The following is a 23,548-nucleotide window of genomic DNA, read 5'->3' as shown; positions in this document are numbered from 1 at the left end:
AGTGGTCAGATGGTTTTGTTTCTTCTGGTTGACTGAGAAGAGTCAGACAAGATATCGGTTTATAAATTTGTGCCAGGACAGCAGCTAAATCCATCAGTCTGTGGCTTTTTATTTCCTCCCCTGAGAGAGGCAAATATAACACAAAGAGACGGGGAGCCTTTCTCGCTGCTCAGGTAAACGGGATGCATAATCTGTCAGCTTTATTTGACAACTGCTTTACATTTACTTCAAGGGGGCCGCGGTTCAGGGCGAAGACAAATGGTTTGGAAACAACTCCTTTCTCCTTTCTGAGCACAAGTGGGGGGGCATAGCATGAGAACAGTTTTCACACCGTTGCCTGGCCTTTCTTTCCCTTGTCTCGAACCACTTCCTCTGCCCCTGCGAAAGCCATTAATGGGGGTGTTGTGGTAATCAAAAAATAGCTCTATAAATTTGTCCATTATCTTCAGCCTACGCTTGATCATATCACCACCTTCCTTGCACTGCAACACGCTGTTACACAGAGGCAACAACTTTTAGAGTAACAATTTTTATTTTCAGTAGTGGCTGGGATCATCAATTCACTGACTGCTCACAGCAATACACTGGTTAGGATTATCTACTCAAGGATCTGCGCTACTCATCACCCGGTAAACCCAAACAGAGTGTTTAAACCACAGCACCGGATCATTATATTGTTACTGAGCTCATTTACTACAAATAAATATTCAAATAAATAAACGGGCCACTTCATGTAAACCTAGCAGTGTTTTTATGACGCAGCACTGCTTCTAAATATGTTCTCAAAAAAAGGAGAAAAAAAAGTTTGGTTCAGAGAAATGATCGCAGATCGGAAGTGGGCGGAACGGGGAAAATGTGCGTGTGCGTCGGCTGTGGGAGGCTCGCCGGTCTGTCGCCTGTCTGTAGCGCTCAGGTGCGCTTCATCCTCACTCAGAGGTGAAAACTTTCCGAAACTGCTACCATGGATTATAAGATATCAGCAGGCAGTCATTTATGAAAATACAGTGAAATATGTTGAAGCATCGCGGCAGCGTCGGAGGAAAGCCCGATTAAAGCCGTTAAAGTCCTCTGTGACGGTAAGAGACCGAAAACTCTCAATTATGTTTTTAACTCGGTGAAACGGGAACTTAAACTTTGGATGTTTGATCATTTGTGCTGTTTTTGTGGCTATAATGTGGCATACATTGCGTCACCTGTTGGTTAGATATGATATAGCAAAGTTTTTTATACACATATTTAAAGTTTTATTTTAATAAGACCTATAATTTTTCTCAAAATAGACCAAAATAGGCTTGCCTTCTGTCACTGTTTTCAAATTGAAACTTTTACTCTGAAACATAGCCTGTAAGATCGTTTATGTTCATTTTAATTTGTCCTGCTGCTGAATAATCAGAGAAGCACATATAACTTCAGTGTGCAGGCACAAAGTGAAGTCATGTTTTAACAACAGCCCTTAAACTGAAACTCTTTGGGCCTCATTCGTACAAATTCATGTGTCCTGGTCTGATCCCCTAGTTGTGAAGTACTTCCACTCCGAAGGACTGAAGACCCAGGCAAATGTGTTGCATTACTTCCTGGGGGATCTGAAATGTTAGTCATCAAATGTTTCCATAGAGCCACAGCAAACTCACAAACCGGAAAGACTTTTGCAAAATATGCAGCACACTCTGCTCTCTTGGCCACAGTACAGAGAGGTAAGAAAAACCCCCCAGTTTGAGACATGAAATAAAACCACAGTGAATCTACTGTATACTTTCTGTTTATGGGTCAGACTGGAGCATCTTACTCTTTAGCCTGCTTACATAACCGCTGTTTGCTAGACTGCAGGTTGAACATGTGCAAACACTTTTTCTTGTTTTGCCTTATCTTCAGGCAGACTCAAGAAAAAAGTAGAAGAAGAAAAAAAGCAAACAAACACTACGGCTCTCTAAATGACTCATCAGCACTTTCCACAGCTGATGTAAGGCAGAGTAAACAAATTGGGGAAGCTGCACCGACAACAGTGGCTGCTTTTACCCCTATAGTCCCGCATCCACGTATATAGACAGTGCAGGTACTGTGCGAGCTGTGATGTGCGACGTGACGTGTCACTCAGATGTCATCCTGGTCAAAGGCCCCAGGTGTTGTCCTCAGGTAGCACCAACCAGGGGAGTATTTGCTTTCAGACAAGGACAGCCACCAATGCTCAGCCCTGGGTCTGAGTGTCTCGCTTTCACAAAGATACTTTTGATATCATAAGCTCAGGACAGTGATGCAAATCAAAACGGCACCGAGATCAGTTTTAACCTGGAGGGCGGTGAAAAGAGTGGATAGACAGAAAGTGGCACTGAAAACGACCTGCTGACTGAAGAGGAGGGGGAATTTCAGACGGTGCCCAAAGTTAAAAAAAAAAACAAACAAACTGCAAGACAGATTTTCATGCACAAAAAAGTGACTGACTGTAATGATGCAAAGCCAATGGAATTGATAATGAACCATCATTACCGCGGTGGTGATGGATTTTCATCTTCATGCGGATGATGGGAGCGTATTCGAGTTTATTAGCAGGAAAGAATCCTGGCTCTTCCACGCGATCCTGCCTTCCTTTCTTCCACTAATTAGATTGATGCGTCTGTTGCCTCGCGTGCTGGAAAACTCCATTCAGAGTGAATAAAACCGTGTCACATAATCACGGGTAAAAAGATGAACAAAGGGGAGAATAGTGCAAGGCACAAAAATAAATGCTTCGAGGCATTTTCATCTAGTCTGTACAGGGATAGTAACTCTTATCCATTTATCCACCCACACAACACAAGTACTTTTGCTCAGTACTTCAAGTCAGCATCAATTTTTTCTGTAACGTTGAAAAAGTCTAACTGTGTGTTCTTCTTTTGTTTCCCTCTTTGTATTTCTCACCTTATTCTTTAATCAAGGTTTCCACTGACTTTTATCTCTTACTACTCTTTCCTCTCTTTCTGGCTCTAAAGCTGGACTCTTAAACTCTTTTTTTCCTCCAGCCTTTCACACTATCTCTCCAACTTTTTCTTCAACCATCCCCTGTTCCCACGTAGCTCACATCCTCTCCTGCTCTCGCCTGGCCTCTTTCAGACCTTTACTTTCTTCTCTTGTCATGTCTGTATCCATGAGGAACCCACCGCAGCGCCGGCGCTCTCTAGGTCCCGTCTCGCCCAAACGCATCTACAGAAACCTGTCCTTCAGACTCAGGGGGGGTGGAGAGTCATCTGTTGCCACCGACTTGGATGCGCCTAAACGCCCCAGCAAGTCTGCAGATGCTGTAAGATATCCAGGTGTCATTCTGAAAGGGAGCTTTGGTCACGTTGACTGAAATGTCATCTGCCTTGGTTTCTGTTACGGTTAAAAACTATGAGATCTCTACTTGACATTACACGCTATCTCTGTGTCACTAACCTCCTGAGACCTGACCACACATTTTGTGGACACGTGTCTCTCAAGGGTATTCCAATAGGCGAGCAGACTCATTGTTAGATGTCTCATGTGTGAGGCTGTCACCATCGTCAAACTGACTCCTACTGTAGTTTGACAGCCACATTTTATGGGAGCAAGAGATTAAAAAAAAAATCAAAGCTAGTTTCAGAAAATAAATCAGTCCTCTGTGACAAAGCATTGTAAGCTTTAAAGCCGACCTATTCGGTTGACCTTATTTCCTGTCATATATTCTGTCATATATATTATTTATATATTAAATCGTAGATTTGCATACTAAACGTGGTTGTGGTCAGCATATGTGTAAGTAATCCCTGTGAACCCGAAATCCCCTCTTTTTAATTCAGTTCAATTCAATTTTATTTACATAGCTCCAAATCGCAACAACAGTTGCTTTAAGGTGCTTTACATTGTGATGTAACAACAATACAGAAAATACCCCAACAATGAAACGACTATGAGCAAACACTTGGCGACAGTGGAAAGGAAAAACTCCCTTTTAACAGGAGGAAACTTCTTGCAGAAATAGCCTCCGGTTGGGTATTTTAAAACACATTTCTCTTTCTGTTACTGGCTCTGTGTGGCGGCGCAAAGAGAGGCACACAGCTGTAGCTGTGAGCGCAGAAGCCCACAACGTCTGCTCTTCATCCCTTCTATTTACAAACTGAGCGGCTGCACAAAGGCTAAATATATAGTAACGACTGATTACTTTGAACTGTGCATGCGTTGTCATGTATGCAGTGCATGGGCAGTTATCTGAAGCTTGCCATTAGTTTATTTAGGGATTGGTTAATTGACTTTCTTGATTGGCTCACAGCCCTGACGCACACTGGCAGTTGCTCATAGTTTGATCTCCCAGGTCCCTTTCAAATATTTCTTGAGCTTGTTGAGTATGTGTCAAAAACACTGTGTGTTCAGGTAAGATTTTCTAGTTTTAACATCTGCTTAAAAAAAACAAACTAAAACAAAACAAAAAAACTGAATCCTTGAAGTTCAGCATTAAAATTTTCCAGTCTTCTTTTATTTTATTGAGAAATTCCCTAACGTCCACTGCACAGGGCATTACATTACTCTGGGAAAAAATGCTTTCAGAAAAGAAAATCACTCTCAAGCACCCTCTGTTATATAGAACTGCTCCTGCTGCTGCTTCATATAATAATAATAATAAGAGCAATTCTCAAACTTTCCTGGTCTCAGGAGGCTCCTGTATAAAGCATCAGTCGAGGCACCTTTTAGTTTATGATTTGATTTGTGTCCGATATCATTCTCCTTTTTAATGCTCCCTTCTCTTTACTGCGGGAAATAAATCTCTCTATCCTTCTTAACCCTCTTTCTCTTTCTCTATCTCGTTCCTCCACCTGCCTACCCTCCCGTGGCCCTGCACCCTTTCTCCTGCTCCCCATTAGTACAAGACCCTGTGGGAGGCAGTGGAAAATGAGGATACACTGGCTGTACAAAGCCTTCTGTCCAGAGACCGCAGCAGCGGTGGAGGAGGTGGAGGCGTATGGGAGAAAGGAGAGAAAAAAGAGAGGGACTGGGAGAGGGACCGGGAGAAAGGGGTGAACAGAGTGAGTGAACAGGGGCTGGTCCCCCTGGATGTGGCTGCCCTTACCCACAATTCTCCTCTGCTTCATGTACTGACAAAGGCAGGAGCCAGACACAACCCTGTTTGTAAGTCTTTTCATGTAAAATGTCAAAAGTAATGGTGTAAAATCAGATTCTGTACGGCTTGACTTTAATTCAGATTATGCCCTTTGTCTTGCTTCGTGTGCTCTCAGTGTGCCGACCAGCGGAGTGGGCACTCAAGCTGGACGCTCTGGTGGCCTTGGCAGATAAACGGACAGAAGAGAGGAAGACGGAGTTAGCGAAAAAGGCCGGGGCAGGCCCTCAGGCACAGGCTGATCTTCAGAGGCACATCCAGCTCTGGAGGCTGCGGCAGCAGCTGTACTATCGGATGAGAGAGAACTTCCAGAACACAGGTCAGCGGTCAGCATGTGGTATTTCACTGTTTCACTGCTTAGCACTCAAACTCAGATCAGTTTTCTTTCTGTTGTCAGTGAACTCTCGCTCGTTTTTCCCCCTCATTCTTTATTTCTGCTCTCATAATAAAACTTTTTCTGCAGGCAGCGCAGTACTTTCCTGCCAATTTAACTCTACAAAGCCACCCGCCACTGCTGACAAGATGGCAGTGATCAAGTTTTCAGCTCAACATCTTGCTTAAGTTTTACTAAAACTCTCCCTCTAGCCTCTTTCATCTCATCCAACATTCAGCAGACTGCCGTGTCATCAGCCTTTCAAATCCTCTCCTTCCCTGCACTCCCTCCACTGGCTGCCTTTTTCAAATAAACCCTTGCAGCTGTAGATTTCAGTAGAAATTCACACGTGCAAAAACCTTCAAGACTTCGGCGAATCACGCGTCGACGCATCGGGCAACTTACCATCCTCTGCACCACCTGCTCAAGCCTTTTCCTCTTGGCTCTCTGTTGGGCTAATTTTTTTTGTCTTATTTTTTTCAGATTTATATTGCAATGTTCCCCGCTGTACCAACTTTAACAGCTCTTTATAAACGTCTCTCCTTAGCTCTCGTTTCATTTCTCTTTCAAGCACAGCCAATTCTCTCTCTGACTGTTTTATTATCGCAGCGTTATTGTAAGGGCAGCGAGGCCCCGGCGCTTGTTTTCGTGTGCAGTGAAATTAAACTCACTCTTATTGTAAATCTCGCTGGGTAGGAGAGCCGGATGGCATCTTTAAATATAAAATATGGATGTGTTTTTGTCTGACGACTATGACTTACTTATGGTAATGTTTTCACTCAAGATTACATCTTAGGCTGAAGAAACTGAAACACAGTTAGATTTAATCATCAAACTCTGGCAGCGTTTTAAGGTACAATTGTGATAATAAAAAGCTCCAAGATTGTCTTGAAACAACACAAAGCTCGCAGGGAATACAATTTTTAACCCTGTAAAGCCTGAGCCATGAAAGAATTGACCCAAAATTCAAAGTTTTTGAATCTGGAATGTTTATTCAAGCAGCCTTTTTCACAAAATCTGGTATTTTTGTGCAATTTATTTAGGTTTTTCAGGAGAAAGATCTTCACTGATGATGTAAATAAATAGCGCACAAATACACAAACTTTGTAAGTGTATTTACTGCATACAGCAACCATTTGTAGATAGTAGAAGCATATAGTTTTTTTTTCTAATTTATTTATTTTTCTGTTTTTAATACAGTTTAATTCACTTTGTCTTGTTGGCTCTTGTGCTGCTGTAACATGTGAATTTCCCCAGTGTGGGATTAATAAAGTCTGTCTATGATACAGTTGGCCCTACAGTGTTGACATCAGTCTGGAACAGTCTGATTCATATAATTTTTCAGTAGCCAGCTGCTAATGCAGTGCTCGTTTTTAACCTTTCTTTAACTGTTGGCAAACCCAGTCAGATGGTTAAAGATTAAATGCTTGGTTGTGGCGCTAAAAAGCACCAGTGTGGGAATAAAAGCCGTGGAGAAATGGCTTTTATGTTTAAGAGAATAATAGCAGTTACTGTATCTATCTCCTTTTCTGTTAGTGTGTGCCCTGCCACCAGTTGACCTCACCATAGGCCGAGGTCAGACCTCAGTCTGTGGTTGCCATGATCACCTATTTAAGAAAACCTTAGCTGAGCTAGTGTAAAAAAATATGTAGTCTTTCTAAGATAGAGGACAAATATATTAGTGGTTATCAGTGATATCTGTTTGATGTGATACATTTTCCAGAGTTTATTTGTGTGTGTGTGTGTTTTTTTTGTCATCAGGTTTACTGCAGTGTAATATTCTGTAAAACTCAGTGCAGTACTTTGGTTGTCTGCATTTGTTCTGTTATTTACTCGTGCTCATTTTAACACGATTTTTATCTTTTCAATGTTCCACGCAGAGCTCCCGGGCTCCCCCAGTCACGTGTCCATCCTGGTGACGAGCACATCATCTCTGTTTGTGACGATCAAAGAGCCCGAGGGGGACACGGTGGGGCTCATCACCCGCTACAGAGGTAGGGAGAGAACCAGGCAAGAAGACTTTCATGGAGGATTGGTTGAATGGATGGGTAGATAAAAGGGTCAGTTAGATGTGGGGCAGAAAATGGATCGATTCATGATGGATAGATAAGGAAATTAATGGAGTATAGACTTTACTGGTGCAATTTAATCAAAGTCTTGAAAGTAATTTAAGCCGGCTGACACAGTATCTAGTTTAGGCTGTTTTTGCTGCTCGGTTTTATAGACGTATAAATGTCATGCTTCGCGGCCAAGAATAAATTAAGCCCAGATGCAGCAAGTCCCTAAACCTGTAAACACTCACATCCTTAAGTTATCCCTCACGAGGGGTTTTGAGCAAAGCCAGAGAATAATCTGTCTGTGGGATTGTTTTGCATTCACAGTCGAATGGAGCACCTCGGCCAGCTTCAAACGCATCCTCGGCACGGCCCAAGTTACAGAGACCAAGAACCCCTCCTACGTTATCAAGGGGCTGACGGCAGTAAGTCGCCCACAGTCACACGTATTCACAACAACAGATAACAGCTGCAAATGCACAGATGCTGCAGATACGCACTGAAACTGACACCTGTAATTTCTCTGAGGCACATAATCAAGCAGACACGTGCTGCAGCTCTGCACCCACACACACTGTGTTTATTGCTCCTCCATCACTATCTTCTGCACTGAACCACCTCTCATAAGAGTACACTTATCAGCAGGCTCACTTTAACCAGATGAATTAATGATGAGAGCGCCGTATGGCTTCTTGGTTAATGCTCGGTGATAATTTGGCAGGTCTGCTGTTTCTCCAAACACAGGGAGTGCATTACTTCGTGAGAGTGAGCGCCTACAACGTGAAAGGATGGGGCCCGCCTCAGTGCTCCACTCCAGCCAGCGCTGCCCCCTCCAGTGAGTGTGCAGAACTACACAACTTTGATGAATGTGGATTTTGAAGCTTTGAAAGAGCTCCATTCTTTCCCTCTTTGTCCCAGTGTAATAGAATTACTGACATTAAGCTCGATGTGAAAGAAGTCCAATCCTCTCGTGGCTTGTAGATTAATGAGTTATTAAAACGTGGAGACTTAAAGACGGCAACACGAGTCAATGGGCCCTGCAGCCATGCCGCTTTGACTTTGAATATTTGGCTCGTAATCTTTCTTGGACGCTACCCACCCCTATCGCTGGGCTTACTTGCTGTTACTTTCTACTTCTAACAAAAGCCAGAGCTGCCAAGCAAGGATTTGTAATGGGGAATAAAGGCTGAAAATATTAATGTCAAAGCAAACACTGGTCAGTAAACAATCACAGCCAGAGTGTAATAGATTGCCCAATGTATCATAAAGGAGATTTGTTGTGCTTTTCCTTATTTTCTGTCACATATGCTGTTACAGTAGACAGTATATCATATCAATCATGACAAAAGCCTCAAATAATGAGGTCAGTGTGTGTTAAGAAATCCCTCTGAACCAAAAACTCAGGCAGTTTCTTTCTATACATTACTATATAATGTCAACATGCACACACAGGTGGGTGCAGAATTCTCATCCGCCTGCTGTTAATACCTTGAGATTGAGGGGCTTCACTAAGACCCAGTATAAGATCAGTAGGAATTAGTCTGTCAACCTTGAGATGGAAGTGAGCAGAAATTAAATAAATAAATAAAGATTCACTTTAAAAACACACACACGCAAAAGATCCCCAGCTTAAATAGATACATGATTAGAGCGAGTCACAATGAATCAACTTCAATTTCAACTTTCACAGCATACAGACGGTCTCTCATGGAGACGCTGTCGCTTCCTAATCACCAAAAGATTAAAAAAAAAAGCGGCACTCAGGAGTCGCTTGCAAATTATTTCTTGCTGTCTTAGCTGATTTTCCTAATTGCATAGAAGTGAAAGCCACAATCTGCTTCTCTCTGCCTGTCCTGTGCAGGTTGGCGAGAGTGCGCTGGTGTAAAGTCACAGCTCAGAAATCACGAGGCCCTCGTGAGGAAGCTGCTGGAAGATGCCAAGGAGTCGCATCTTAGAGGATATTGCATAGGTAACGTGAGACCTCTGGTGATTTTATGCTTTGGTGCATTGGGTCCAAGTGCACATGTTGTTGTCGTTGTGTGTGTAATTATACTTGCACAAAATTGAGCTTTTATTGAAATTCTTATGTGTTGTATTTTCAGCCTTGCCTTGAGAATCTCGTTTTGTATTCAGATGTTCATGTTGTTTTAAAAATAATTTGAAACACATCTTGAAATTATAGTAAACGAGAATGCAAAGTTGTTCTTAAAGTTGTTTGCACAATCTGCTTTTTCATTTAACCTACTAAGACCCGAACTCTTTCATGGCATGCATTTTTAATTTCTCTTTGCTATTTGGGCTGATTGGGACCTGATGAATGTAAAAACAAAGAATTACCTGATTTTTTTTATTTTATTTTATTTTATTTTTAACCTGATTTTTGTTGCTGAGAAAAATGAGATCCACATATAAGGACATTCATTTTAAATTTCGATAGAACAGTGGCAGTACAATGTCCTGGTAAGTGGATATCAGGCCCTTGCAGAGCAAAATTTACTGTTTTGGTCTAGACAACCCAAAATGTGTCCACATATGTGGATGCCAGGTCCTAGGAGGTTAACGCTATGAATGAATGGAAAGAGCTCCCTACTAGCCTGACAGCATAGACATTTTCATATTTTCTCCCAGAACCAGAATTGATTTCAAGAAGTCAGTTTTGTCAGATACAACATCTTTATCTTCATATACCCCTGAATTTTGTCGCCTTGTAATCGGAAGGTTGCCGGTTCGAGCCCCGGCTTGGACAGTCTCGGTCGTTGTGTCCTTGGGCAAGACACTTCACCCGTTGCCTACTGGTGGTGGTCAGAGGGCCTGGTGGCGCCAGTGTCCGGCAGCCTCGCCTCTGTCAGTGCACCCCAGGGTGGCTGTGGCTACAATGTAGCTTGCCATCACCAGTGTGTGAATGTGTGTGTGAATGGGTGGATGACTGGATGTGTAAAGCGCTTTGGGGTCCTTAGGGACTAGTAAAGCGCTATACAAATACAGACCATTTACCATCTGAGGGGTTGTTAGGCTTATTGTTTCTACCTGTTCAGGGACTTTCTTACATTTTGTCCCATGCCAGTATTTAATATCTAAAGAAAATATTAATTCTGTGTTCTTTAACTGTGGTGGTTTACATGTTCAAAGTAGCTGTGTTTTCCGTTCAAGATGTGTGCAAACAGTCAGAAAATCTGATTATTTGCACAAGTCTTTAATGTGCATACTCGACAACATTTTATTTCTACTTCTCACCATTTATATCAGCAGCATGCGCTACAGATGTCAGCTCCTTTAAATACAAAGAGACTGCCTTCACCCAGTCAAGTGTCGTGCGTGCACAGTGAATGTATTTTGGGAGATAAAATGAATTTCATCCAGTCTGATCCTCCTCGCCTCCTCTCCACAGAGAGCTCGAAGCCCCAGAGTCCCAGCAAGCGTCTGTCAGTGTCTCGAGGCATCAAACAACTGTTCCAGTCCGCCACCAAGTTTGTTCGTTTCCTACAGAGGTAGCGCTCAGTCTCTCTTACCTATCCCACTGTGCCCTGAGGGTATCACAAGTAATGGATTAAATGCAATCCCATTAGAGTAGCATAGGCTGCAAAGTTGAAAAGCCTTATCTCTTACTGTTATTGCAGAGAACAGTAGTCACATTAGAGCCACTGTAGCTGTTAGCAAAGAGGTCTTTTGAACAGAACGATGGCTGTAATCACTGGACTGTGGCAAGTGGCAGGTGACAGATAAATCCTTCATCCTCCCACAAGCGATCAGTCAACCACACTCACCAGAATCAGAAGCTAGCAAAGTACAAAAGATCGTGCTGTATGGTTATGTTCATGAATATGAACCACAGTGAAGGTTAAAAAAAAGAAAACTTTTAGTGAACAGAGAGAAGTTGACTGTGTTTGGACCCCTGAGTAATTTAAAAAATAAGAGCCCATGTTTCCTACTGGATTGTCATGTTGGTCTATGAAACCAGCCTCTGTGCTTTTGCTTTACTTGAGGGATTATAAACTGCTTTGACAGTAATAAGTGTTTGAACATCCACTGGGTGATTCAAAAAATAAATTGCTGTCAAGCCACAAAATTTATCTTTTTCAGCTATAAACTTTCCCCCCGGAGGCAATGCTTTTTATTGTTTCTTGTAATTTTGCGGTCCGCGGTGACTTTTGAAATTGAAAGCAGCGTGTGCACTTTTTCTGACGTTATCTGCGTTTTCTCAAATTGATCCGGTCAGGGGGGTGTACTTGGCGACTGTGTTCTACCACAAGGATAACATCCTGGTCACAGCCGAAGATCAGATCCCACTGGTGGAGATCCAGTGCTGCTCCACCTCCATCACCCAAGACTTCCTTTGGCTTGCCAAGGTGAACTATTACGTATATGTGTGTACTGACAATTACAAGCTTGTTGACTCACTGTACAAGTAATTGAATTATCACAATTCATAAATATTAAATCTATTTACAGAAAATGAATCTCAGTGTGATTTTTCTGTTTAAATTGGGTGTTCTGTTTTTCTTGTAGCTGTCCTGTGCATGGCAGCAAGTGCCCTGGCTACAGCAAGGGCTTTCCTCCGCTCACTCATCTCCCTCCTCCCTCCTTCAGAACAGACACAACATTTTAAGAGCTGTTTCCCAGCTGCAGGTAGGAAGTTAAGCAGCTTATTTTTAAGATAAGAAGCACCAAAATGGGTTAATTGCTATTTTAATTACTTCTTTACATCTCTTCCTCCTCTTCCTTTCCTTATTTTTGCCATGCTTTCCTCAGTCTGGCTACACAACTGCGCCCACAGATCCCCTGTTTGGCTGAATTAATCTCCAATACACTTATACTTTTTAATCCTTGGTTTCTCTTGTCCACCTCTCTGATGTCAGTCTTCTCTGGGAACAGTGGACCTGGGCCAGATCTACTATGAACCCCTGAAGGATCGGCAGGGCAACGTACTGCTAGTCACTCTGAAGGAATTTCCAAACACTCCCAGGTAAGAAAAGGTCAAAGAAAAAGGGCAGAGAGCACCAAAAGGGCTTTAAACTAATTGGGCAAACACAATTTGGAAAAGTTAGAACCCTGGAAAATGTAAATAAGGGCAGAATGCAAGAATATGAAAATCCCAAAAACCCATACTGAATACGTGAGAAGACACAGGAAACATATGTTTAAACTGAGACATTTTGACAGGGGTGGGAAAGTAAAAAGAAACGGTTGGAGGAACATTTTGCAATTAATTAGGTTAAATAGTAACGGGTCAGTAACACGACTGGGTATAAAAAGAGCATCTTAAAGAGGCAGAGTTTCTCAGTAAAGATGGGAATGTAGTCAGCATTCAGTAAGAAACTGTATCTGGAAATTATGAAAAAAAATCTGAATAATGTTCTGAAATGAAATGCAAAGACTTTGACGATCTCATATTATGTTCTGTATATTATCAGAGAATATGGAGAAATCTCTGTGTGTAAGGGACAAGACTGAAAATCTGCCCTCGGGCAACACTGCATGACACTCCCATAAATCACTGTCTGTGAACGCACTTGGCGTCCACACAATTCAGGTTAAAGCTCTATCATGCAAAAAGAAGCCATATTTGAAAATGATTCTGAAATGCCTCTGTCTACTCTGGCACAAAGCTCATTTACAATAGACTGAGACGACGCGAAAAAACTGTTCTGCTGTCAGGTGAAGGTGGTGAAATGTAAAAATCTTTTTTGGAGAACGAGGACACAACATCCTCTGGACTAAAGAGCAGAGGCACCATCAGCACTCAGATCAAATGCCTGCATGTCTGATGGCATTAGTTTGCATCAGTGCTGATGGAATTGACAGTTTGCACCATATATAAAAGGTTTTAGGGGAATGTGCAGTGTGCTCTGGTCCAGATTATGTCTTTTTCAGGTAAAGGCTAAACCACATACTGCATTTATTATAACAGCATGGCTTCATAGTAGAAGTGCTAAACTATCCTGGCTGTCCAGGCTTTTCACCTGCTGAAAACATCTGGCACGTCATGAAATCCTAGTGTAGGAATTTACCAGGAAAAAAAACTTCTATCACACAAATAAAAATTACCTTTGCTTGCAGTCGGTGGTAGCGTAATTAGGTGTCAAGCTGGGCATGTTTGGAAGTCATGCTGTACAATATCTTTGGGTTATACAGCCTGTCAGCTGGTTGTTGGTGGGGTACTGGCTTTGCTATTCTTGATGAATCAACCTTTTCTTTGGTGGTTCCATGTGGTTGCATTTCATTTTTCCCTGGCCTGTCTGCTCTAGCCCCCCCGACCCCCCGCTCCACTGGATGCCTCTGGCACGCCTGGAAAAGAACCGCAGCAGAACGCCTCTGCTGCCTGAGCCCACCGCCATGGACATGCTCGCTGAGCAGCTCAAGGTGAGGAGAGGAAAACAGTCGCACCCAGCAGCGGCTTTCAACAATAGCGCATTGGGCGTTGAGTTTTACTGAGCTAATAGTTTACCTCCTGTGCTGCTAACCCTGAAAAAGCACTGAAATTAATTTGGGATGCCCAAACTGAATTAGCTAACAACACATAGTGAGACAGGGGGAAATAAGTCTCATAAGCTTTACATCCTATTAACAGATCCTAACATTTCTCTCTCTTTTGCACCGTATCTCTTTGTCTCTGTTCTCCAGGAGAAGCTGTCCTTTCACAGGCACAGCCTCCAGTGGGCCCAGCCGGGTCTGTATGTGGGCATCCTGAAACTGTGTAGCTCGGTGGAACAGATCAGGGTGCTGGTGCCTCAGAGGTTGCCCAGTTTACTCTGCCACACACGGGTTCGGCACAATGCGCACGTGACCAGGTAACGTAACTTGACCGGGTGATATCTGTGTCAGTCCCTTGATAGACTAAACCTGATAGTTCTTCAGGTTATTGCACTATTTTTACAACTTTATCTGGAAAACAACTGTCGAAAAAGATATACTATTTTAAATGATCTGCACAAACAAGTGCAGTATCTATACAAATGTTAGGGCTTCAACAGGCAGTGATACTGGATTGTTTTTGGACCTCTCTCCTTACTTATTATGCCCGTTTTGTTGACTGTGTTTTTACTATGTGGCAGAGAGGAGTGGACGTGGCTTCAGAGTCATGTTTACACTGCAGCCAATGGCGGTGTTCAGAGTCTGTTGGACGCTGAGGACGAGAGCATGATGGAGAGCAGCAGTATGGAGGAATTCGTCAGGTCTCTGAGAGCAGCAGTCACACATCTCCTGACGAAGCTCAACATCCCCCTCTACAGGGTAAACACTACTTTCCAGCCACCTCATATTCACCTGAAACACCTGAAATTCTCTGTCAGACTATTATGAAGAGAAATAATCTTTTAAACTGATTTTCTTTGTCGGCTTTATGTTGTTTTATCAGCACTAGCTCTTGATCCAGCAGACAGATTTTCTGTTTCTCATCTGTATTTGAATAATTGTGTTTCTCAGGCGTATCAGTACGGCGTGTACACCCGGGAGATGCTTCAGTTTGGGGATAACCTGTCAATGCTGCTGCTGCTGCCTCCCAGTGAGGACTTCAGCTCCAGTTACTGGCCTCTGGTGGGGACCAAGGAGCCTGGCCTCACCATGCCTCTGCAGATCTTTGAGCTGGGTAAGTGAAAAACTATATATCCAGTGGATCTAGTTAACAATGGTAGCGCAGAGTGTTTCAGTGATGAGAAAAGGGACCCAGAAACGGCGAGCTAGACTGACACATACTGTCTAAATGAGACTACAGTTTTAAATGTTAAATAAATCCCTGCAAAGATATGCAGAAAGCACACTGAGGCACAATGTCTAATGCAGTTCATTGTTCTCCTCTCATTAAAGTTAGAGTAGAGTGCACTGAAATATTCTGTGGCTTTTTCCTCCTAGCTTTGATGAAGTCATTTGTCTTTCCTCTCCTCTCTGGCTTGTCACCCAGTTCACTTCTGGACATATGAACGAGATTTCCTCTCACAGTACTGTCAGGCCTGGGTAAGGCTGGAGCTGGACACTCACCTTGCCCAGCAGGCTCTACGGGAAGCGCTGGAGACCAAAGAGGTGCAGGAAGCCCGGGAGCGGCTGAACCACATCAGTGGGCTTTCACAGGTGAGATCCTGTGACACATGGTTTATATTTGCTTCTACTGTTGCCAAATCCACATTTCAGTTGACTTAATTATATTTAAAAAAGTAAAGTAAAGATTTCATAATGAAAGTGAATTAGAGACAAACGCATTACTGTCTCTACTGACTGTTTTTTATGTTTCATTAGCGTCTGGATGTGGTCTGGAGGGATGCCCGCTGGATTATGGACTGTCTACAGTGTGTTCGGTCCAAGCAGTGGGTGGGGGCGGTGCCTTTAGGCCTGGTGATGGGAGGAGACCCACCACCATGTCCTGATGGTGAGGAAGAGGAGAGTTTGACTGCCCGATTGTCATGGCCCCATCGATTAGCACAGAGAGCCATTACAGGTACTGCAGTCATGCTAGTGTACACATGTAGCACTGAATACACGAAAACATTATTTAACATGAATTTAATTACTTATTTACATAATTTTAAAATCTGTTGACTTGCCCCTATAATGGCCTTTAAAGTTGCACGTTAAATGTAAAAGTTGTGACAAATGACTGGATGGATCAACTGCCTTCAAAGACCTGCTGTGGAAGAGAGCCAGAGATCGATGATAACTAATGATTGAATGTTGAGTGGTGTATAAACACATAGTGAGTGAAAAAATGTGAGTGAAGAAGAAAAATTCAGAGCATCACGGGAAGCCCCGGCAGCCTAACTAAAGGAGGATTCAGGGTTACCTGATCCAGATCATTTTATTTGTAAGATTAATTATATGTTTAAATCTTATTTGATCAATCTGAAAAGCAGCAGCAGAAAGCAGTTGGGGATATTTATACTTGGCAAACAGAAAATATATCTGCTAGTCAAAACACTTGAGGGAAAATTGAATATTATAATGAACTGTTACCATTGCACTGTCATAATAACTGCTGTTACAAGAATTAAGTGTAATTTGTAGAGCAAATGATGCTTTAAAACAAAGATAAATATTTTTTCTTTCTCGACCTTATTTTCTTCTTGCTTCCCTTTCAGAGAATTCGGGCAGTGCGACTCCGCCAAACATCGTCACCGCTGAGGTGTCAGCTCCAGCTATCCCTGCAGAGGCTGCGCTGGTGTTGATGGAGGGTATCGTGAAGGGAGGGTACCCTGTAGACATCACCACTCAGTTGCCTGCAGACTTGGCAAGTTCTGGCCAGTCAGATTTGGGATCTGGAAGTGCTTTAATGGAGTCTGGATTAAAGCCTGCTGCTGCTGCACAGCTGGAGGTGGACTATCCAACTTTGGACACACAGGAGTCCTACAGCAGAGAACAGGACTTACCTTCCAGCATCACTGAAGCAGAGTTGGTGGACATCTTGCCAACGCTGAGTCTCATCGAGGAGGAGAACCCCTCATGCCCATCCACGCCATCAGTAATGGACATGCTAGAGAGCTTTGGACTGGACATTGGTGAAAGAAACTCCATCTTTGAGTTTGGGAATTCAGACCCAGTGGATGGAAGCAGCTGCCCGTTGTCACAAGAACAATACACGCCTGCCTCTTACGACACGGTGAATGGCGCAGATGGTGATGCGCCTGTTTCCACAGACGTTCCTCAAGACAAAGCAGAGACTCAGAAGCTTCCCAGTAAGGGGACGTGTCTTCCAGTAAGGAATCAAGTGGAGTGGGAGAGACCCTCTAACAGCCCATCCTGATATCAGCTTAAACACCTGGATCCTTCAGACTTTAGTGTGAATTTACATGCAGAAAATCCATATTTGACCCTGTGACTTAGACATTTCCTGATCTTAAATCAGTGTTTTAAATGACAGGCAGATACAAGCTCATATCGCACACTTGTCACACCCAAGATAATGGAAAATACGGGAAATGAAAAGGAGACTGTGTGGATTTTTTCCTTTTTTTTTGCACATTTCTTTGGCTTTAGTTTATCTTTTCTAATATAAAGTCCATTTAACCTTGTTAGGTGGAAAAATTAAGCTATATTGTTGCTGTTATGACTTGAAAACCCATTACTCACTACAGCACAAAAACATCCACGCTGCTGCTTGTCGGAGCTGTAAACAAACCCATTAAATTCCCACAATTCAGTCAAATGGAAGCATTTGCTTGGCAGATTAAGAAAAGCTGTCATACTTGCATGTGTAACTGAATAATTACGGCTGCGTTTGGCTTGGTTCGAGGCGGTTTCTCTGGTTTATTTACCACAGAGAGGCAAACTGAACGAGAGCGCTGAAAGCATATTAGAATGTAAGAACACAATAGGATATAATGGCCTTGCCTTTCAGCTCGGCGTCTTTCAGTGAAAGTCAGTAGATGGCCATTTTAATGAGACGCTTTTTCAAATTAAACTTCTTTGTGTGTTGCCACAGTTAATACTATTATGGAAGTGCAATATGTTAGGCATAAAATACAAATGCTTGAGTCGGTTAGCCAGCCTTGGGAGGCTGAGTCAGCGTGCGACCTCATAAACGAGCTGTAGTAATGAATGTACTATTAATGAAATGACATCTAAACATCCCAAACATCCAGATAAATGAATTTAGAGGCCGTTTGTATCTCCTACATGTCCTCACTTCTAGGAGAAAATCAATGCCTGCATGTCTGATTTCAAAAGCCCCTGCACTCTCTGACAGCTACTAATGCACTTGTGCTTGTTTGACATGCTATCTCACTCTGTACTTGCTAAGGCTGGAAATCCATCATGGTTTAATGCAATTTCAAATCACTCCGAATGACTTCAAGCGCCCATTTGATGCTGGAAGATGGTGCACTTACACAGATTATTAATTAAACAAAGAGGAGCGCAGAGTTTGACTTGAGATAAGCAGCTTGGTATTTTAATCACACCCCCATCCCTTTATGATAAATCGAAGGCGTAGAAACATCAGCTTTGAACCGTGTTTGGTTTAACAATACAATCTAGTGGAGCGATCTGCTGAGAATGTCCCCCCCACTGATGTGTCGAAATCATTCGTCTTAAAAGAGCAGATAAAGGACTACAGCAGCGTGATGTTCAAATTCTTATTAAGATAGAGCCGGCTCTGACAAACTTTGAATAGTTACAGGTGGGATCAAAGCAGTTCTTTCCCCCTGTGTAATTTAATGGGTATTTAATATGTGTATCAGAGGAAACTTGGTCACCATACATCAGTTAGAGCACATCATTGATCTTGTGCTTTAAATGCTCAGTCTGTGTGTGAGGAGGTGAAAAGTGTTGGGATGGTGAAAAGTCATATCAGGTCGACCTGACCGTGCAGAGGGAAATCTGCCCCCTTTGGTAACGATACATTTTTAGATGGAAGAAGAGTGAACTGGTGTTTGTTCTGAAGATGATGGACCATAGATGGCTATTTACTGACATCTAGTGGTCAAAATTATTAAAACTCTCTTCAATTTGTGGCTAATATGCGAGTTTTGGCATTCGATTCATGCTTTTCTGATGTTTACAACTGGCTGGAACATAGATGCAATGCAATAATGAATAATAAGAGAAATATTAAGTAAAGTGAAAACAATCAAAGCTATTTATCCTGTCACACTCAGATCTGCAGTTTGTTGTGTTTATCACAGCAGGGCTCACAGTAGTTACTGAAATATCTTTTATTTCAATAAATAGGCGGCTTTTCATTATAGTGTGCTTTAAAACTACTGGTATTAGCTCATCTAAATGACTTCATTGCTACTGGTGTCATGTATTTACTGTGCAATCTGTGGCCTGCAGTTTAGGTTTCTCTTTAAGTGGCAAAAGACAAGGGAGGAAATTTTACACCACAGGGCTAACTCTGGCTTATTTAGTTATTTTGCTGTTTTTGAATAAGCATAGTCCATTTCAAATAAATCCAAATTAAATCAAAATGTTCAGAGTTTCAAATCTTTTCCAAAGCTCCACGTCCAAAAAGGTAGTTTAAAATGTAAATAAAAACAATGCAAAGATTTGCAACTTCCTGGCCCATATTTCACTCACAGTTAAACAAAGAAAACCTATTAAACACATAAGTGTTTAAACTGAGCATTTTCAGAAAAAAGCGTAGCACTTTTGAATTTGGTGGCAGCAATACGTAGCAAAAAGTTGGGCGAAGGCAACAAAAGACTGGAAAAAGAAGTCAAAGTAAGAAACAGCTGCAGGAGCATTTCGCATCTAAGAACATCTTTGGGGGGCAGAGGTTCGAATAATTTCAGAATAATGTTCCTCAGTGTAAAACTGTGAAAACTGAATGTTCTCATAATAACAGCACATAAAATCAAAGTTTCAGAGAATCTGGAGAAATATCTGCTCAAGGGAGAAGGCTGAGAATCAGTAGAAGATCTCTGTGATCTTTGGACCCTTGGGCGGCACTGCATTAGAAACAGGGCTGTTTCTGTCATGGAAATCACTGCATGAGCTCAGAGACGTGTCCAGAAGTCTGAAGTTCACAGAAGTCTGTGAACATAGTTCATCATGGCATCCACTAATGCAGGTTACTTTATTCAAAGAAGAAGCCACGTGTGAACATGATTCAGAAACACTGTCTTCTTGGGGCCAAAGATCTAAAATAGACTGAGGCAAAGTGAAAAAACTGTTCTGCAGTCAGATAAATCAAAATTAACATTTTTTTGGTGAACATGTTCTACCACATCTGGACTGAAAAGAAAGGACCATCCTACTTGTCATCAGCACTCAGTTCAAAGCCTGCATCTCTGATTGTATCATGGTACATCACCTTCCACATCTGTAAAAGCACCATATGGTCCCATCCAGATGACATGTTTTGTTGGGAAGGCCTTGCATATTGACAATCCTAAACTACATACTGCTACATATCTATTATAACATCTTTGTAAAAGAAGACTCCGTGCTGAACATGCTGATGAAACAAAACATATGACAAAGAAGACCCAGGACTGTAGAACAGCTAGAATCACGTAACAGACAAGAAGGGGAAACAGCTGGTCTCCTCAGTTTCCAGATGTTTACAGACTAGTGCTGAAATGCTACACGATAAGGAACATGGCCCTGTCCCAATTTTTTTGAGACATGTTGCTGTCACCAGTGGCGTGTCTAGAAAATCTTTGTTGGGGGGGCCAGGAAGGGGCATAGATTTGGAGAAGGGTGGCAGATGTAATTGGCAGATAATGTTAAAAACAATTCTACCAACCGTTAACCATAATTCAATAACCATATAAACCTAATAACCGAATGCGCTTTTAACTCTTATTAGAATGAGATTTTAACCACTACGGTGCAAAGTTGTTAGATACTGCGTTGATAAAGTACAAGAGATACAATCAGTCAGTGTTTATTCAGCAGTCAAGGACATCAATATTTGCATAGTATTTTTACTGACGTGTAGTGCACATATGTTTTGGGCAAAAACATTTTTGAATATTAAAATATGAACATTTTTAACATACAATTGCCAAATTAGCCAATGCAAAACCAATGCCTATTAAAAAAAGAAGATAATCTTCTCACAAACTGGTGTTTGATTTTGAAACAGGAAAAAAGTGGGGAAACAAATGAAAAGACTAACATTTGAATGAAACCAGAAAGCAAGTAAATACTTTATATGCTGCCTTATGGTAAACTTTGGTAATATTGATGTATGAAGAACAACACTGGCTGATGATGAAATACAGTCAGCTGGCATGGTGACACTGCCAGTATTAACCTGCAGGGCTGGACTGGGACAAAAAATTGGGCATTTTCACTACAGACCGGCCCACCAGGTATTAAAGCCATAAAGCCTTTGAATGAAAACAAATGCTGTTGTGACAGTGATGTACACTGTCTTGTTGGTATATGTATGATTTCTATACATTTACGTCAGATAAAAACTTTGTTCGTAAGCTTCAGATAATTATTTAATAAAAGCTAGATATTTTAAATGAGAATAAGAAAGAAAAGTATTTCTTTGTGCCCCCCTCTCCCTGTTGATGCCCTACCTGGCCCCCTGGCAACACTTTGTTAGACCCGCCTCTGCACAGTTACCAGCTGTCAGCTACTTAGAAAAGGATCCTGGTGTTATCTGTCTCTCAGAAACAGTTCATAACTTCCCTTCAACTCATTCATGTCACCTAAAAGGTAAACCTGTTTCTCCATCACCTGTTCAGCTCTGATGATTCAGTAAGGACATGTCCTGGTTTCATCCTCATGTTTCCCTCTCACCACATATCCAAACCGATATCATGACCAGCAGCTTTTACAGCTGTGGCTCCAGCACTCATCAGCTGATACTAGAAATTAATATTAAATAAATTCTAACAACAGTTGATCAAGCTTAAACGTGCTGCTGTTGTTTAGCGCGACATTCCCTAGTTTCCTGTTTCTGGCGCAAAGTGGGCGATAAATAAACAAGAGAGAAAAGCCGATCAGCTGATCATTGATCAGTTTCATGATTGAAGTAGCAACAGGGGAGGGAGGGGGAGAATGAGAGAAGAAGAGACAGCTGTGCAGCGTAAACACACAGAATAACTCCAGCTTTGTGTCTTTTTTCATTCTAGCTAAAGTACGGGACAAACTGCGTCTCTTCTCAGCTCAATACCAAACGCATAATATTTTCTCTGAATGAGGGACCATTCCATTTTTTAAGGAGCCGTTGGCAACTCTACTAACTAACCTTATGAATAAAATAAACTTCACTATCAGTAACATCATAGCAATCGAACAGCTGTATAGAAACTCCGTCATGCTAGCTCACGCAGTACAAGTAACTGACTGTAAAAAGTCAGCACAACGAAAATAAACTCCACCTAAACTTGGTTTATCAATTTATACAACATCAGTTTGTTTGTTTTGCTTTCATAACAAATAGTTTGAGCCATAAAAAAAATAAAAAAAATAAAAAAGAAAGTATCATCAAGAGAAAGACAATAAGCTGCCTAGTTTGTTCAAAATACACCGCAGTATAATATTATATCACGTTTTTTATCTCTAGTTTTTCGTGTCTGGTTATTTACAAATGAATACTGTGTAATGCTTGTGTAAGTGAAAACCTGTCCGGCTACCTTGATCAGATTTTTACTGCACTACAAACCTCTAGTATGATTAAAAAGAACAAAGAAAGCACAATGAATATAAACAGAATATAATGCTTTTCACTTAAAAGTAAATACTGCCCAGAGAGTGAACTACTGTGGTGGAGTGCTTCTGGTGTACGATATAATTTACACGTGAGCCTTGAATTCCAGTTTATGAAATGGCTCTTGCTGATCATGCAAATACCTCTGCCCTGTCCTCACTTTCTTATATCTTTGTTCCATGAAGTTGGGACATATTAATGATATTTTTTCCTGTAAAATTCAGTAACTCTTCCTTTAGCTAACAGTTCCAATGTGTGTCAAAGTGTACAGGTCCTTTTCAAAAAATGTGCATATTGTGATAGGGTTCATTATTTTCTGTAATGTACTGATAAACATTAGACTTTCATATATTTTAGATTCATTACACACAACTGAAGTAGTTCAAGCCTTTCATTGTTTTAATAATGATGATTTTGGCATACAGCTCATGAAAACCCAAAATTCCTATCTCAAAAATTTAGCATATCATGAAAAGGTTCTCTAAACGAGCTATTAACCTAATCATCTGAATCAACGAATTAACTCTAAACACCTGCAATCATAGAATGATTACAATATTGAAAAGAACAAATGCCTGAATCCTAAATTGTGGATATCCTATTGTTGTGATCTAAAATGTAACACTAAATGTGATTAAAACACTAAAAATCTGGACTCCTGGGCTCAACGACTGGAAGGATCACCAGCCCGAGGAAAACACAAAATACACATGAATTCTTGAATGAAGACATTGATCTGACTTTTTCAAATTTTGTCAATTGTGTTTATTATTAATTTGGGAAATAGAAAGTGTGTGTGTATGTGTGTGTGTGTGTGTGTGTGTGGGGGGGGGGGGGGTTGTAAAGAAGAAGGGAAAGGAAAGGAATAGAAAGAAGGAAAGAGATAGAGGAGAGAAAACCCCAACAATCCCCTCTGAGCAAGC

At 41.6% G+C, this 23,548-nt stretch overlaps 1 protein-coding gene across 3 annotated transcripts; it reads left to right on the top strand.

Annotated features, from left to right (window-relative positions):
- The first annotated feature begins 834 nt into the window (after positions 1-834).
- On the top strand, positions 835-21,735 carry LOC146520520 (ankyrin repeat and fibronectin type-III domain-containing protein 1). 3 transcript variants are annotated; one of them, XM_085157789.1, is made up of 19 exons: positions 835-1,076; positions 2,913-3,274; positions 4,851-5,115; positions 5,223-5,423; positions 7,358-7,471; positions 7,859-7,956; positions 8,276-8,366; positions 9,393-9,500; positions 10,920-11,019; positions 11,748-11,877; positions 12,038-12,157; positions 12,388-12,494; positions 13,777-13,891; positions 14,153-14,319; positions 14,584-14,761; positions 14,954-15,116; positions 15,429-15,595; positions 15,761-15,959; positions 16,597-21,735. In XM_085157789.1, the coding sequence occupies exons 2-19, from the start codon at positions 3,110-3,112 to the stop codon at positions 17,256-17,258; spliced, it is 3,150 nt and encodes a 1,049-aa protein (XP_085013915.1). In that variant the 5' UTR covers positions 835-1,076; positions 2,913-3,109; the 3' UTR covers positions 17,259-21,735. The 3 variants fall into 3 exon arrangements, with proteins under 3 accessions (XP_085013915.1, XP_085013918.1, XP_085013917.1); XM_085157792.1 differs by having other exon boundaries at positions 1,516-3,274; XM_085157791.1 differs by having other exon boundaries at positions 835-1,694.
- Positions 21,736-23,548: the final 1,813 nt, after the last annotated feature.

Source organism: Neolamprologus multifasciatus, chromosome 4 (genome assembly GCF_963576455.1).
Source record: "Neolamprologus multifasciatus chromosome 4, fNeoMul1.2, whole genome shotgun sequence".
Taxonomy (NCBI): domain Eukaryota; kingdom Metazoa; phylum Chordata; class Actinopteri; order Cichliformes; family Cichlidae; genus Neolamprologus; species Neolamprologus multifasciatus.
This window is presented reverse-complemented; position numbering and strand designations above follow the sequence as displayed.

Excerpts from the sequence above, each read along its gene's own strand:
- LOC146520520 (XM_085157789.1), top strand. The coding sequence starts at position 3,110 with ATGTCTGTATCCATGAGGAACCCACCGCAGCGCCGGCGCTCTCTAGGT. Across the intron at positions 3,275-4,850 it reads CCAGCAAGTCTGCAGATGCT|TACAAGACCCTGTGGGAGGC; the intron begins GTAAGATATCCA and ends GCTCCCCATTAG. Across the intron at positions 5,424-7,357 it reads AGAGAACTTCCAGAACACAG|AGCTCCCGGGCTCCCCCAGT; the intron begins GTCAGCGGTCAG and ends TGTTCCACGCAG.